General features: G+C 33.6%; 1 protein-coding gene across 1 annotated transcript in view; it reads right to left on the bottom strand.

Annotated features, from left to right (window-relative positions):
* Positions 1 to 675: 675 nt before the first annotated feature.
* LOC143344968 (uncharacterized) overlaps positions 676 to 18282 on the bottom strand; it is a 202895-nt gene continuing 185288 nt past the window's right edge. Inside the window, exon 6 of the mRNA XM_076771621.1 lies at positions 676 to 764. Coding sequence (XP_076627736.1) covers positions 676 to 764 — 89 coding nt within the window. The remainder of the gene's footprint in view (positions 765 to 18282) is intronic.

Below are 18282 nucleotides of genomic sequence, written 5' to 3' on the forward strand. Positions count from 1 at the left end.
ATACGACTTTGTTGATATGCAATAAATAAACACGATAAAAGCAAACGCTTGGCCATTCAAATATTAATTCAAACTTTTACTTCTCGACCCACAGGTTCGAGCTTTCTCAGAAATTGTTTAAAGCGAAATTACAATCATTTAAACATCAATTCTGATAATACGTTTCTCATAACAAAAGAAGCTTTTTCTAGTAAAAATAATTTCTATAATTATGATTTAATGTTATTAGAAATTAATGTACTAGTAAAACATTTATTTGATAAAATTACAAATTCGATCGTACAGTAAAATTTTAATTTACGATCTACGAGTTATGAATAATTCTTTATTCTTAACTTGTTGTTCGAAGTTTATTTATTTATTCAGATAAGAATTTTGCCCATTTTTTTGAGTAATTTTAATCAATAGGTCGAACATATTTGAAGTCTGACAACTGAATATTTCCGTGTAAAAAATAATTGCATAGCTTCTTCGATTTAATAACAGAGAACAGTTTGAGCACCGGTTCCCAAGGCTAATTTGTCCATAAATAAGAACGAAGGCAGACCCTTGTTCATAGGATCCTTTAAATGTACCTACGATTATCGAGGAAACGCCCTGATGCGTTCTCGTGGAACAATGGCACTTATAATTAGAATAATATTCGTAATTAATGGCGATCGATTTTTCAGCCGATCAGCTGTTCGTATCTTTACCTTCGTCGTGTTGGTTCATCGTTATTTCCGGTGGAAAGCATCTCGGCAAGGACAATGATTTCAACTCACCTGCAACAGAAAAATTCACCAACCACAATTAATAATTTCCATAAAGTCCCATGTACGTTTATAAAACCGATCAGTCTCGAAAATTTTCAAACATATGTGATACTGAATTACATTTGCGATTCAATTGTGGATATTTTTAATAGTAATTGTACAGAATTCTGAATTATAAGTAGAGTTGTAATAATAATAAAAATCTAGTGTAATAGAAGTTTTAGTCCAAACATTTGAGTCTTATTAATTAAACTGTGTTTATTTTAACTCGAACATCATTGCATTGAAAATATTTAATTTCAATTTTTATTTTATTTATTATTCTTACGAAGATATGAATTTCATTCGTCTCTATTGCAGGACAGTTTATAACAGTGTATGATTCACGACGTGGGCATATCCTCCCCTCGAATAGAAAGGGTGGACCCCCGAAATTAATGAAAGCGTTTCCATTGAACTCTACCCGAGTCAAGCGTGTGATACACTATCGAGTGACCGGCCAAGCAAGGGCAATCGCGCCAATTAAATCAATTTCGTCACCCCTCTGTGGTTTTCAGGTACAGAATCGTCTAAAGGCCCCTTTAAAACGACGCGTCGCTTTCACTCGCCACAAATCATCAACACTGTATCATTTCTTATTTTTACACATGTATAAATATTATCGAAAATTTAATTTGAATAGAAATACAGAGTGTTCGGCCACACCTGGGAAAAATTTTAATGGGGGATTCTAGAGGCCAAAATAAAACGAAAATCAAGAATATTAATTTGTTGATGGAGGCTTCTTTTAAAAGTTATTAACAATTAAATTCAAAAATTTCAAATCGTTCTGGAAAAATTATTTTCGGTTGAGGGGGTCAATTACAATCATTTTTTGTGAATACACATACTTTCGAAATCCTATCAACTTTTGAGAAAAAAATTCGAGTAGGTACTGAAATTTTTAGATGAAATTAAACAATGTCAAATCATATTAAAAAAATTATATGTAGTTACAGAGGTCAATTACAATCATTTTTGGTGAATAGACATACCCCGAAATCCTACGCACTTTCAAGAAAACAATTCTTTACCGAAAATCTAATGTGAGGCTAGAAATGCTTCCCTGAAACATTCATATCTTTAAAACGTAATAACTTCTGAACGGATTGAAGGATTTTAATGTTTAAAAAAGCAATCAACGCGTATTTTAATAGAGAATATGTAGAAATTCTAAAAATATTGCAAAAGTTGCTCTTTGATCCCGTAAAATGTGGAAAACCCATTAAAAGTGGTCCAATTTTTAAACGGCCATAACTCCTACAATAGTAAAGGTATCTCATTGAAATTTTTTTCTGAAGTAGAGCTCAGGGGTACTTATAAAAAAGTATTAAACAACTTTTCTGTAGGGCGTGAAATAAAATTACTAAAAATGAAAAACTCATTTTTAAGAAAAATCGACAGGGGATAGGGTTCCCAAAGTTTTCGACGAGAAAAAAAAATTTCAAATCGTCTTAGAAAAATTATTTTTGGTTGCAGGAGTCAATTACAATCATTTTTGGTGAATAGACATACCCTCAAGTTCCTACCCACTTTGGAGAAAAAAATTGGAGAAGATGTGAAATTTTTCGACGAAAAAAAAAGAATTTCAAATCGTTTTAGAAAAATTATTTTCGGTTGCGGGGATCCAATTACAATCATTTTTGGTCATTACACATACCTTCGAAATCCGAACCATTTTCGAGAAGAAAATTCCTTACCGAAAATATAATTTCGGGCCAGAAATGTCACTCGAAAATTTCTTGCGTATCTTAAAAATATTATAACTTTTGAACGGACGATTTTAATGTTTCAAACGGCAAACAACGCGTATTTTGGTGAAGAATATGGGGGAATTCTAACAATTTTAAAAAAGCTATTCCTTGACCACGTAAAGTTAAAAAAACTCCATAAAAATGGTCCAATTTTCAAACAACCATAACTCATACAATAGTAAATATATTTGAATGAAACTTTTTTCTGAAGTAGAGCTCAGGGGTACCTACAAAAAAGTATTAAACAACTTTTCTGTAGGGCGCGAAATAAAATGACTAAACATGAAAAACTCATTTTTAAGAAAAATCGACAGGGGCTAGGTGCCTAAATTTGTCGACGAAGAAAAAAATTTCAAATCGTTCTAAAAAAAATATTTATGGCTGTAGGGGTCAATTACAATCATTTTTGGTGAGGAGTCATATCCCCGAAATCCTACTCATTTCCTAGAAAAAAATTCGAAAAGGTGTGAAATTTTTCAACAAAATTAAAAAATTTTAAATAATTCTGGAAAAATTATTTTCGGTTGTGAGAGTCAATTACAATCATTATTGGTGAATAGACATACCCCCGAAATCCTACGCATTTTCGAGAAAAAAATTGTTTACCGAAAATATAATTTCTGGCTAGAAATATTTGCCCGAATTTTCATGCGAATCTTTAAAACACCATAACTTCTGAATGGATTGGACGATTTTAATTTTCAAAAACGCAAACGACGCGTATTTAGATGAAGAATATATAGAAATTGCAAAAATATTCGAAAAGTTGATCCTTGATCCCGTAAAATGTGGAAAACCCATTAAAAGTGGTCCAATTTTCAAACAACCATAACTCATACAATAGTAAATATATTTGAATGAAACTTTTTTCTGAAGTAGAGCTCGGGGATACCTACAAAAAAGTATTAGACAACTTTTTTGTAGGGCGACAAACAAATTTACTAGAAATCAAAAACCAATTTTTAAGAAAAATCGACAGGGGCTAGGTGCCTAAATTTTTCGTCGAAAAAAAATTTTCAAATCGTTCTAAAAAAATTACTTTTAGTTGTAGGAGTAAATTACAATCATTGTTAGTGAATACACATACCTCCGAAATCCTACGCGCTTTCGAGAAAAAATTTCGGAAAGATGGACAAATTTTTCGACAAAATTAAAAAATTTCAAATCACTTTGGAAAAATTATTTTCGGTTGCAGAGGTCAATTACAATCATTTCTGGTGAATAGACATACCCCCAAAATCTTGCGCATTTTCAAGAAAAAAATTCAGTACGGGTAGAACTTTAAATGTTAATAACCTTTTAACGAAGCTTCAATCAACGAATTAGTATTCTTAATTTTCGTCTTATTTTGGCCTCTAGAATCCCCCATTAAAATTTTTTCCAAGGGGTGGCCGAACAACCTGTATAATTTAAAGCTTTCGATCTTTCCAAAATGGTAGTGTGAATTTTTAAATTTACAAGTTGCTCGTTGGAAATAACGAGCGCGTCGCTCGGTCTAGCGAATTAAATCGTTTACACTTTTCTCTGCTTTCCATTTCAATAATCGTTACGGTTTGCATCGATGAAAAAATTTGAAACGATAACCGAGTTAATCCCATCGCTGCTTGAGACGCGAAGTGCACACGGTCGAGCAACGACGCACTCGTGTGAACGATGCAACCGCGCGAGGCCGGTGCAGGATTACGTGAAACAATTAAGCTGCCCCCCGATGGCCCTGATCTTTATCGTCCTGATCGCATAATTCGCGGTTTTCGTCGTGAACAATTAAGCAGCCGTCACCTCGGAACACGTCGCGTCTACGTCGTAAATTATTTCGTCAGTTACCGGAGAAAACGTTCATTAGATCGGATATTAATTGAACAGTTATCGCGGCGGCGCATCGATTAACGATCTACCTAATTGCACGGTTTCTTTCTCTGTGCACATATAATTATCAGCAACTTCGAATGGGGCAAGGGAAACTAATTAAACGATCGTAACGGATGCAATCAACTCTACTTTGTTGTATGTTTCGAGACATTGTTTTATTAGTTGATCTAAAATTTAATTCGTCGTATAATTTCCTGACAGTTCAGATTTTTTTTAACGATAAATTCAAATTGGAGGAAGTGGCTTTGATTAAAATTTAATTATTGTAGTCTCGTTAAACAATGTGGGAAAGCCTGCGTTGCCAAAATAGTATATTGTTTAATTAGATGACGATTTAATTGAACTATCGACAAACGATAGTGCAAGCGGGACTCTTAAAATTTTGGTAAGCATGATAGACCGGTCCAACTTAGCAATTTTTATACAAGAAAGATTTGCATCGAATTGTACAGGCTGTCACCGTTAAATACGTGAATTAAAATCGCTATATAATATATATTGTTTTAGAATAAAATTTCTATTAAATAATGCTCTGTGAGATTGTTTTTATTGAATGAGTGAGGTTATGCATGCTATGCAGTATTACTACTCAATGAATTAAATAAATTGTTACTGATTGCTACTACCATTCATATAAATCTAAAATTAGCTTCCAGATATTAAAATAAAAAAAAACACTAGTATTATTCAATGATTCTAAATATGTAGCCATGTAGCTATAGTGGGAAATGAAAGAATTAAATAACTTGTTATTAACAGCTACTGCCATTTATAGCATACTAAAATTAGCTTGCAGTGTGATTATTCAATAATTCTAAATATATATCCATGTGTACAATTGCTATTTAATATTGTTTTCGAATGAAATTTCTGTTAAATAATGCTCTGTGTGAATGTTTTTATTGAATGAGTGAGATTATGGGTGATAGTTTGAAACTGAAAGAATGTCAGGCATAGATTATGTATGCAAGTTGGCAGGACTGCCTAGAATAAATTGGTGAAATTTATACAAGGTGTTTGGCCACCCCAGAGAAAAAATTTTAATGAGAGATTCTAGAGGCTAAAATAAGACAAAAATCAAGAATACTAATTTGTTGATAAAGGCTTCGTTAAAAAGTTATTAACACATAAAGTTCCTCCCTTACAGAATTTTTTCTAGAAAGTAGACATGATTTCGGGGGTAGTTCTATCTACCAAAAATTATTGTAACTGACCCTCGCACCCGAAAATAATTTTTCCAGAACGATTTGAAATTTTTTCATTTTGTTGAAAAATTTCACATATTCTCGAATTTTTTTCTCGAAAGTGGGTAGGATTTCGAGGATATATGTAATGATAAAAAATGATTGTAATAAACCCTTGTAACCGAAAATAATTTTTCCAGAACGATTTGAAATTTTTTAATTTTGATAAGAATTTGTCCATCTTTCTGAATTTTTTTCTCGAAAGCACGTAGGATTTCGAGGGTATGTGTATCCACTAAAAATGATTGTAATTGACTCCTGCAATTAAAAGTAATTTTTTTAGAACAATTTGAAATTTTTTTCCCGCCGAAAAATTTAGGCACCTACCCTTGGGGTCGATTTTTCTTAAAAATGACTTTTTCATTTTTAGTAATTTTGTTTGACGCCTTACAGAAAAGTTGTCTAATACTTTTTTGTAGGTATCTATGAGCTCTACTTCAGAAAAAAATTTCAATGAGATACCTTTACTATTGTAGGAGTTATGGCCGTTTGAAAATTGGACCAGTTTTATGGGGTTTTTCTCACTTTATGGAATTAAGGAACAACTTTTCTAATATTTTTAGAATTTCTACATATTCTTCAATAAAATACGCGTTATTTGCATTTTGAAAAATTAAAATCCTGGAATCTGTTCAAGAGCTATGACATTTTAAAGATTCGCATGAAATTTCAGGGAAGCATTTCTGGGCCTCACATTAGATTTTCGGTAAACAATTTTTTTCTCGAAAATGCGTAGGAATTCGGGGTATGTCTATTAACCAAAAATGCTTGTAATTGATCCCTGTAACTAAATATAATTTTTTCAATATGATTTGAAATTTTTTAATTTCGTCTAAAAATTTCAGTACCTACTCGAATTTTTTTCTCGAAGGAGGGTAGGATTTTGGGGATATGTGTATTCATAAAAAATGATTGTAATTGACCCCCGCAACCGAAAATAATTTTTCTAGAACGATTTGAAATTTTTTAATTTAATTTTTTAATGACTTTTTAATGAAGCCTCAGTCAAGAAATTGATATTCTTGATTTTCGTCTTATTTTGGCCTCTAGAATCCCCCATTAAAATTTTTCTCAGTGTTTTCCGAACACCCTGTATAGAAGTAATTTGGAATATAATGTTGGTACTATAAATCACACTGCTAAAGGTGTGAAAAATTGGCTCAATACTAAAAAATTTTCTGTTTTGGCCTGCACAGAGCCCCGATCTCAACCCCATAGATTCTCTATGGGGGTTACTAAAAAGACGACTTCGGGATTCATATAACTCCCAACCAACTTCAACCACGAATTTGCATAACAGAATTCAAGGACAATGGGAACAAATATCTCCAGATTATTGTAAAAAGTTAATTAGAAAGTATACCAAAGAGAATTAGTGCAGTTTTGCAAGCAAAAGGGTTGTGGACGAAATATTAAAAATAAATAATATATTAAATATTGTCAAATATTGGACGTGGTGCAAAACTGAGTCAATCTATTCGTATTATTCATAAACAACAAGTTAATTATTGAAAGACTTTCTTATGTTACTTCTAACTGTGATAAAAATAACTATAATGTTTATTTTTTGTTATTCTTTTATATTCCTAGTAATAAGTAATGATTTATGCAAAACTTGTGGTCATTGGTTCGCTTATGATCCTTACTGTATGTACGTGTAATGATGGTGAGATCTTATTAATATCCATCTTCTATTCTATAGAAAAACACTTAACGTTCAAATCACGCGTGAAATGGTCGAAGAATGACCTATTATCTGTTTTAGTAGGTGATGGCTTTTAATCGAGAGGAAACGCGGAATGGGCAAGGCTTGGCTGATGCGCTAGCAGTATTCATAAATTGCTATAGATAGCACCGTTAATGGCACCCGGTGTCACCCACGTGAAATTCAACGCTTATTTGCTAACGACGCTGACACCGTAGGAAAATGAGGTCGCTGGTAATTAATTCACCTTTGACTTTTGCCCACGACGCGCGCGTGATTCGTCGATTCATTTGGTGCAAAACTGATTTTCATTGCGGCGCACCGCAGGGCCGTTCAAATTACTGTTTGTAATCTCGAATCGGTGTTAGGTTCGCAGGAATGTATCCGACCAGATAACGATGCTCGTTAACACCGACTGCGACGAAAATTACGCGATTTTAATTCGAGAATTCAACAATGGAAATCATCCAATTCAGATTCCATTTGTGGCTGAAAGGCAGGTGAACATCTTGTTATTTTTTATTTTATAAATAGATCGTGTTGATAATAATCTGTACTAGAACCAGTGAACGAAACAAAATAATAGATAATAATAAAAGAAATACTATAAAGACTGAAATATTAGCGAGACTGTAATGTCGTTTTTTTTAAATTAAATTCAATCATACAGGGTGTTCGGCAACTTCTGGGAAAAATCTTAATGGGGGATTCTAAAGGCCAAAATAAGACGAAAATTAAGAATACCAATTTGTTGATGGAGGCTTCGTTAAAAAGTTATTAACAATTAAATTCAAAAATTTCAAATCGTTCTGGAAAAATTATTTTTAGTTGCGGAGGTTAATGACAATCATTTTTGGTTATTACACATACCCTCGAAATCCTAACCATTTTCGAGAAAAAAATTCCTTACCGAAAATATAATTTCGGGCCAGAAATGTCACACGAAAATTTCTTGCGTATCTTTAAAACGTCATAACTTCTGAACGGATCGAAGGGTTTTAATGTTTCAAACGGCAAACAATGCGTATTTTTGTGAGGAATATATAGGAATTCTAACAATATTGAAAAAGTTATTCCTTGACCCCGTAAAGTTAGAAAAACCCCATGAAAATGGGCCAATTCTCAAACAGTCATAACTCCTACAATAGTGAATATATTTGAATGAAACTTTTTTCTGAAGTGGAGCTCATGGGTACCTACAAAAAAGTATTAGACAACTTTTCTGTCGAGCGTCAAATAAAATTACTAAAAATGAAAAACTAATTTTTAAGAAAAATCGACAGGAGATAATAGGGTGCCTTCGACAAAAAAAAAAAAAATTCAAATCGTTCTGGAAAAATTATTTTCGGTGACAGGGGTCAATGATAATAATTTTTGGTGAATAGATATACCCCCAAAATCCAACAGACTTTCGAGAAAAAAATTCCTTACCGAAAATCTAATTTGAGGCCAGAAATGCTTCCCTGAAATTTCATGCGAATCTTTAAAACGTCATAACTCCTGAACGAATTGGACGATTTTAATGTTTAAAAAAGCAAACTACGCGTATTTTGGTGGAGAATATGTAGAAATTGCAAAAATATTCGAAAAGTTGGTCCTTGACCCCGCAAAATGAGAAAACCCCCATAAAAATGGTCTACTTTTCAGTCATAACTCTTACAATAGTCAATATATTTCAATGAAACTTTTTTGTGAATTAGAGCTCATGGATACCTACAAAAAAGTATTAAACAACTTTTCTGTAGGACGTCAAGCGAAATTATTAAAAATCAAAAACGAATTTTTAAGTAAAATCGACAGGGGGTAGGTGCCTAAATTTTTCGGCGAAATTGAAAAGTTTCAAATCGTTCTAAAAAAATTATTTTCAGTTGTAGGGGTTACAATCATTTTTGGTGAATAGATATACCCCCGAAATCCTACGCATTTTCGAGAAAAAAATTCCTTTCCGAAAATCTAATTTGAAGCCAGAAATGCTTCCCTGAAATTTCATGCGAATCTTTAAAACGTCATAACTTCTGAACGGATTGGACGATTTTAATGTTTCAAAATGCAAACAATGCGTGTTCTGGTATAGTATATGTAGAAATTCTAAAAATTTCCAAGAAGTTGTTTCTTAACACTGCAAAATGAGAAAACCCCCGTAAAAATGGTCTAATTTTCAAACAGCCATAGCTCCTACAATAGTGAATATATTTCATTGAAATTTTGGGGGGAAGTAGAGTTCATGGATACCTACAAAAAAGTATTAAACAATCTTCCCGTACAGCGTCACCCAAATTTATTAAAAATGAAAAACGAATTTTTAAGAAAAATCGTCAGGGGGTAGGTGCCTAAATTTTTCAACTAGATTGAAAAATTTCAAATCGTTCTGGAAAAATTATTTTCGGTGACAGGGGTTAATGACAATAATTTTTGGTGAATAGATATACCCCCGAAATCCTACCCACTTTCTAGAAAAAAATTCGAAAATGTTAAATTTTTGGACGAAAAAAAAAAAATTTCAAATCGTTTTGGAAAAATTATTTTCGGTTGCGGGGGTCAATTACAATCATTTTTGGTGAATAAACATACCTTCGAAATCTTGTTCATTTTCGAAAAAAAAATTGAGTACTGGCAGAACTTTAAACGTTAATAACTTTTTAACGAAGCCTTCATCTACAAATTGGTATTCTTGATTTTCGTCTTATAAACACCCTGTATAAATTTTTTACAAGTTTTTATTTTTAATTAATCATGTAATTACTTGACGATTACATCATCGATTCTAAATAGAAACTTGTTAAACATTTATTTGTTCGAATTTTATGTAAAAAAACATTACTTTTCGGTCGCCCTAATATTTAAAAAAATCCTATTCAGATTTAAGGAAAATAAATCGCAAAAATAATTACCTCGGTAAAATTTTGATTTATGTTCGAAAAGAAAATTTTCTGCACAAATTTTGAATTCGAAAAATTCGCGAATATCGATTTGCCAGTAAAAATGTACGAAGTAACTAGCGGAATGAAATTTAGAGAAGAGCATCGTCGATCGAATCAAAAGTTGGGAATAATTTTGCAAGCGTGAAAAAGGGAATAAGAAAAAGTAGAAATAATAAGTACGAGCGAAGAATCGCGAACAATGTTCTCTCGTTAAAACGAACGAAACGGTTCCCGGTATGAGAGAAGTCGCGTTTTTTTTTCTCCTAGATCGGGAATTAGCATGCAGCTCTCGGTCATTGTTTCGCGTTCTCGGGCAGCTTCGGCTCGCAACAGTGCCATTTTTGCGTAATCCGGTGAAAGCTGCATTCAACGCGAGTCTCCTCCAATTTCCACGCGGCTGGTCTACTTCCTTCGCGTTTAAAAAAATTTTTCCCGCGCGCTTTGCCAAGTTTGGGATCGCTAGACGGCTCCAGGGAAACGAATACGACCCAACTATTAGTTTAATTAATTATTTACGAGCGCATCGACCGTCTGAACCAGTCATTAGCCACTTGATAAGAGCACCATTTACTTTAATTAATTTATTATGTCGTGTAAGAAAAATACACTAGTCAAATATTGCAAATTATGGTTGCAGTTTCTTGAGAATTTTTTGTGGATTATTTCTTTCAAATTATTATTCATATATCACTTAAAATATTCTTATAAAATTTATGATCTTTCTATAAATGTGTGAATAGCTTCAAATAGTTTGGAAATATTGATAATTAAAATTATATTATTTTAAATATTTTCGACGATTTTATTATGGAGAAACAGTTCGATAGACTCCGTATAGCGATTGTGAATGTGTGAATGGATTTATATAAAAGTAGTTTTGCAGGAAAATAGAAGAGCGAAAATCTAGGAAGAACGCAGCGAACTGTTCGAAATGGCATCGAGTATCGGTATAAACAATTTTTCCTAGCGTCTTCGTGGATACGCGTGCTAGGAGATACGGAAATAGGTCACCGATAAGTCGAGTCGATATAGTTTTCTAAAGAAATTCACCAAAAGCCATTCGTTTACTGGGTCACATAAATTTTTAAAAATGCCTGCAAAGTAGTTCAAATGTACAGAATATATCAGAGTGTATCTCAAGCGACTAATCAACGTCGCTAAAGATTTGAATGAAGCTCATACATATACTAATCTCACAGCATAACATAGACGCAATTGTATATTGGAGGGACAAAATAAATTGAAAATGTAGAATTAAATTTGGATTGAATCAATTTAATACAATTTGTATATATAATAATTCTAAATTCTGTATATAATAATTTTAAATAAATAGCCACGTAGCTCCAGTGGAAATGAAATAATTAAATAAATTATTACTGATTGTTACTGTTATTTATACAAAATTAAAATTAGCCTGCAGTGTTATTATTCAATAATTCTAAATATATATCCATGTAGTTCCAGTGGAAATGAAATTATTAAATAAATTATTACTGACTGTTACTGTTATTTATACAAAATTAAAATTAGCTTGCAGTGTTATTATTCAATAATTCTAAATATATATTCATGTAGCTCCAGTGGAAATGAAATAATTAAATAAATTGCAGATATTTAAATACAAAAAACAGCAGTATTACTATTCAATGAATTAAATAAATTGTTACAGATTGCTACTATCATTTATAGAGAACTAAAATTAGCTTGCAGTTATTATTCAATAATTCGAAATATACAGGGTGTGCAGCCACCCCTGGGAAAAATTTTAGTGGAACATTCTAGAGGCCAAGATAAGACGAAAATTAAGAATACCAATTTGTTGATAGAGGATCCGTTAAAAAGTTATTAACAAAATTATTAATAAAATTTGTCCACCTACACGAATTTTTTTCTCGAAAGTGCATCGGAATTCGTGGGTATGTGTATTCATAAAAAATGATTGTAATTGACCTCCGCAACCGAAAATAATTTTTCCAGGACGATTTGAAATTTTTTTTTGTCGTAAATTAGACACCCTATCATCCCTTGTCCCCTGTCGATTTTTCTTAAAAATTAGTTTTTCATTTTTAGTAATTATATTTGACTCCCTACAGAAAAGTTGGCTAATACTTTTTTGTAGGTACCTATGAGCTCTACTTCAAAAAAAAGTTTCATTGAAATATATTCATTATTGCAGGAGTTATGGTTGTTTGAAAATTGGACCATTTTTATGGGGGTTTTCTAACTTTACGAGGTCAAGGAATAACTTTTTCAATATTGTTAGAATTTCTACATATTCTTCACAAAAATACGCGTTATTTGCCGTTTGAAACATTAAAATCCTTCAATCCGTTCAAAAGTTATGACGTTTTAAAGATATGCAAGACATTTTCGAGTGACATTTATGGTCCGAAATTATATTTTCGGTATGGAATTTTTTTCTCGAAAATGGCTAGGATTTCGAGGGTATGTGTAATGGACCAAAAATGATTATAATTGACCTCTGCAACCAAAAATTATTTTTCAGAAAGGTTTGATGTTTTTTAATTTAATTTTACTAATAATTTTTTAACGAAGCCTCAGTTAAGAAAATGATATTATTGATTGTCGTCTTATTTGGCCTCTAAAATCTTCCATTAAAATTTTTCCCAGGGGGTGGTCTAACACCCTGTATATCCATGTGACTCCATTGAAAAAGAAAGAATTAAATAAATTATTACTGATTGCTAGTACTATTTATACAAAATTCAAATTAGCTTGCAGATATATAAATACAAAAGGCAGCAGTATTATTCTTCAATGAATTAAATAAATTGTTAGCTACAGTGGAAAATGAAAGAATTAAATAAATGCTCATTTATAGAGAACTAAGATTAGCTTGCAGTGTTATTATTCAACAATTCTAAATATATATCAATGTGGCTCCAGTCAAAATGAAAGAATTAAATAAATTATTACTGATTGCTACTACCATTCATATAAAACTAAAATTAGCTTCCAGATATTAACATAAAAAATACTCCAGTATTATTCAATAATTCTAAATACATATACATTTGGCTCCACTGTGGATGGAAGAAAAATCTTTTTCTTGGCTCGGGGCGTCACCGATGCACAAACTACCCCGAGTCGCATGGAATCGATTGCATCAGCGACCCTTTCGAGAAAAGAAGTTCTCGCGAAAGGCCAATTCGGTTCCGCGTAACGGGGAAACATCGCAAGGCCAACCTTGTCCGACATCGACGTTCGGAATTACTTCGAAACGAAACGGAATATAGGTCGACGGTTACACGCCGCCCTGCTGGAATACCAATGCCGCAGCTGCAGCCGGGGAAATTCTTTCCGCATCCCCCGCAGAGTGCAACGAAGCTTAGATTCCCGGCTTCTTTGGTTCCCAACGTCGGCCATAGATCGGCCGCGTATTGCGGTTTTTCGTTGCGCCAGTTTTCCCCACCCCCCTCCCACCAATCGAGACGCGTAAAATATCGCTGGCCGGCTTCCAAACGCGCGATCTTCGCGCGTAAACATACGAAAAACTGCGGCACGCCGGGTCCCGCGCGGTCCAGACGACGGAAAATCGAGAATTCGTGTTTTATACTCTCTTTTTCTCTCTATATATTTAATTTTTAAAGTTGCATCAACTCAAATGGGTCATCAGCAACCACGCAGAGTACACAAGTACAGGCACAAGGTGACGTAAGGAAACCGTCAAACTAAATTATACCACATTGGACCAAAATTAAATTAGATGAAAAAGGTTTACATGTTTCAAAAAGCAGTTTTTTACATGAGTTGAAAGTTCTAGTAAGCTCTTTGGTGTCTTCATTCACTTGAAAAAGTCTTTTATTACTCTCATACATCGGGCACGACAAGATGATGTGGTGGATCGAGTTCCTTAAGGAGGTATTGCTGTCTAGACTGTCAATTTCACGGCCCTTTTTGTGATTTTTTTGTTTAATGATAGGTAGGCTGTTTTGTACTGAGACTTTGTAGATGTATTTATTCATCTTATAAGCATGTACAATATTTTTTTCATGGAAAAATATTAAAAATCGTGGGAATTATAACTTCTTATTTAATGGCTCTTCTGGAAAAGGTGCTTCAATGGCTTCCAGAATTCCAGATAATTTGAAACAGAGGGGGTTAAAGAATCTTCATAAGGAAGGTTGTAGTTATAGCAGGAACTAGGGAGAAGTCAAAATCCTGATAAATAAAGGAATGGCGACACTTCAAGTTTCGAATTTCTATTTATTAATCGTTCTCTTGTCTTTAGAGTATTAAAAAAAATAGTAAAACTCAATATTTCTTTAAATCTCTGGTTCCAGCTATAAAGGCGTGTCTGTTGAATATTCTCTTCAAATTTGAAGTCAATCGGTCTGCTAGATCTTGCAATATCATATAAGCCAGTTTAAATGCGTTTTTTTGAAACAAGAAGCTATAACTCTCGCAATTTTTAATATTTTTTGATGTTAAAAATACTGCACATACCTATAAGACGAATAAATATTTCTGCAAAATGTCAGTACAAAACAACCTACCTGTCGTTAAAAAAAAAATCACAAAGGCCGAAGAAATGACAGCCTAGGCAGCAATACTCCCTTAAATTGCAATTGTTACACATTGGACGGTCCTCTTTTTTGATCAGACGTACATGGGAAAAATTGGTATGGCCAATTCGTATTTTTGTTAATATGGTTTGCTGCTTCCTACTGAACAAAAAAAGCGGGGCTTCTTTAAAAAATATCATTCCTAATACAGCGCATGTAAGTAGCGCGCTGAGTTTTTCCAGGCAATGTTCCAATTGTTCTTGATAAATAGGATATCCTTATGAAAAGTTGGTATACTTAGATTTTGACACTGCTGATTGGCAGCCTCTTTAGCTATTTCGTCCGCTCTCTCGTTCCCTCTTATTCCTAGGTGGAACGAGACCCATCCAAAAAGGATCTCTGCAGCTTTATTATTAGATAAAATTGCATTGTATGTTTCGATAATTTGTTTGATGATTGGATTTCCTGAGTTGAAAGTTCTTAAAGCTGCAAGAGTACTAATGGAATCTGTATAAATAACGTATTTGTTATCTTTGTTGTTAATTTCATCTATGCTTCCAATGCTGCGTATGCCTCACAGGAGAAAATTGAAAAAACGTCTGGAAGTCTCCATCGCCTATCATCATCGGGTGTTACAATTCCACAACCAGTTCCATGCTTGGTGTTAGACCCATCAGTATAAAATTTTATGTAATCAGGATATCGGCTGGCGCTTTCCAGAAATAAGGATTTAAGAAGATCTTGGTTTTCATTTTTCTTTGAAGAATGATCGAAGGTTATTTGTCTTGGAGTCTTCAAAAGCCAGGGAGGTGTTTTGAACTCTTCACATGGGAGGGTTTCAACCAATGATATATTTAACTCTTTTAATATGTGGAGAATACGAATATTAATTGGTTTTGGTTATTTTGGATTTTTGGTTCAAGAGATCAATAAAGTTTGAAAAGAGGATCTTTTTCGTTGGGTTAAGCGGGGATGCAGCACTAGTAAGTTGCATTCTTCTGTAGTTCAACGGAACAAGGTTTGCCTCGCTCAGTAAGTTGTGAATAGGGCTAGTGCAAAAAGCTCCAGTTGCTATTCTTGCAGCACTGTTGTTAATTGCGTCCAGCTTTAAGAAGCTTAAGAGTGTAACCGCGCTCGCCGAACTATACACCATTGAGACGTACTCAATTTTGGGTCTGATTAATGCTTTATACGTTGTAATTAAAACTTGAAAGTCTGCACCCCAGTTTTTTCTCTGTTCTTGTTTCAAGCGCCAAGATGAAATTGAGACCGTACGATCGGAAAAGTTTGGACAACCGTTGGGAGGGGTTTGGATTATTTCTTTGCTTTTTCGATGCTCGATACGGGTCGTGGAGACGCCGTGCCAAATATGGGTCGTCGGAGGACACTGTTTTCGCGAAATGGAAATTCATAGCTTTTGTTTTATTTACGATGTTTGCTGTTCTCGCGTGGGGATAAAATTTAGTTCGATTCGGGAGAAATATCGAGGCAGGAAGTTGAATTTCGAAATATAGAAATAGCATTGCGTCAATTTTTATGGAATAAAACTTCAACGACGGAACAGAATAACATATTTATAGTTTCAAAAATTGTAGAAATATAATGTTTGTGACAATCCACTTACACTCCACGAAAAGGCGATTGGGATCGTATTCGCTTAACGTTGACATTTCAGGATCCATAGTATGTCTCTGTTGCGACCCTCTTCTCGGAAGGGTGGAAACCCTTCTTAACAATGGCGCTAGATAAACACATTATCGTTTCAACAGACTAGCTGTAGAGAGTAATCAAAGCAGAGAAGCAAATTTGTAAAAAAAAAAAATTAATGCTCCAGCAAACGAAGTTGAAAAGCAAAAAATGCAAACATTGCAAAGCGACGCAGGGGCAACGAAGAATTAGTACAATAGTCCACAACAGAAATATTAAAGCAGCAAGAAATGCAAGCCAAAATTATTTGTAATAAATATATCGTGAAACGAAACGTAAGATAAACAATTCGATGATTCAAAATTTGGATCATAAATATTACTTGGTATTTTAACAGCTTTAAAATTTTTTTAATCGTAATTTAAAATTATTTTCATCTCCACTGAGTATTAGTGTTTATATTATGTTCGAACTTGGAATAAAATTCGTTAAACAGTATTGTTTTCACGACACAATTAGTATTAAATAATTTTAAATATACATATAATAATAATTTAAATATACAAAATGATTGTAATTGACCCCCGCAACCGAAAATAATTTTTCCAGAACGATTTGAAATTTTTGAATTTAATTGTTAATAACTTTTTAACGAAGCCTCCATCAACAAATTGGTATTCTTGATTTTCGTCTTATTTTGGCCTCTAGAATCCTCCATTTAAATTTCTTCCAGGGATGGCTGAACACCCTGTATAGCCACGTGGTTTTAATGGAAATTGGATATCAAATTCTAGTTAGCTTTCGACGTAAACAGGAAATATATGTATAACAAAAATGGAAGGAGAGAATCTTCAGTTTCCACTGTCTCAGAACAGTCTAACAACGCGTATTAAAAATAGTACAAGTTTAGACGCGTGCAGTTCCGAAACTACTTCTGTTTTACCCAAAATTGGACCACCGTTAGAAGCGGCAAAGATTCCTCTTTAAAATGGTTTTTGGTTTTTCTCGATTCGACTTTCCGTTTTCGAGATATCGTAATTTATGTAAAAGGGTAATTTTCTTAACTCGACTATCTCTGTCTCCGTCTCACGCGTCGGACCTCTTTCTCTCTCTACGCACATGAGTCGTGACCGAGTGACGTACTACGATCACGTGAGGTGAATGACCTCGCTACGTAAACACTGAAACGTAAACATACTTCGGACCCTTATATCTCCATAACTAGCCACCACATCGACGCGAAACTAAAATCCTCATATCTCCGGAACTAATTAAGCTATCGACTCGTTTGAAAGCTCGTTTTAAAGGGCATTCCATCCTCTATCCAATGAACATAACTACTTTAATAATTTATTTTGTCTTGTACGTTTATTTTGCAATTTACTTTGACACGAACGACTTGAAACAAAAATCGCTATATCTCGGAAACTAATTATGCTATCGACTTGTACGAGCGCTCGTTTGAAAGGGCATTTCATCCTCTATCTGATGGATATAACAACTGTCATAATTTAGGCTGTCTTCTATATATTTTTTTATGGATACTTTGAAGCTATATATCTAAAAAAGTTTCAGCAATTCCTATTGATTATACGACTGTTTATAAATCGTTTATTTAATTGAAAATCAATTTACGTAGTCATGTGGTTCCAGTGGGAATGAAAAGTTTAAACAAGTCGTTCCAGTTCGCCCAAAGTGAGAACCTCTGTGACTGTCACAGATAAGAGTCACGAGAGACACGGAAACGCGTCCGTAAGCCTATCTGCGTCGCGCTGTGTTCATCGCCGTGGATGGAACTGCGACTAGTTCGACTGTACGC

Source organism: Colletes latitarsis, chromosome 8, assembly GCF_051014445.1.
Source record: "Colletes latitarsis isolate SP2378_abdomen chromosome 8, iyColLati1, whole genome shotgun sequence".
NCBI lineage: Eukaryota > Metazoa > Arthropoda > Insecta > Hymenoptera > Colletidae > Colletes > Colletes latitarsis.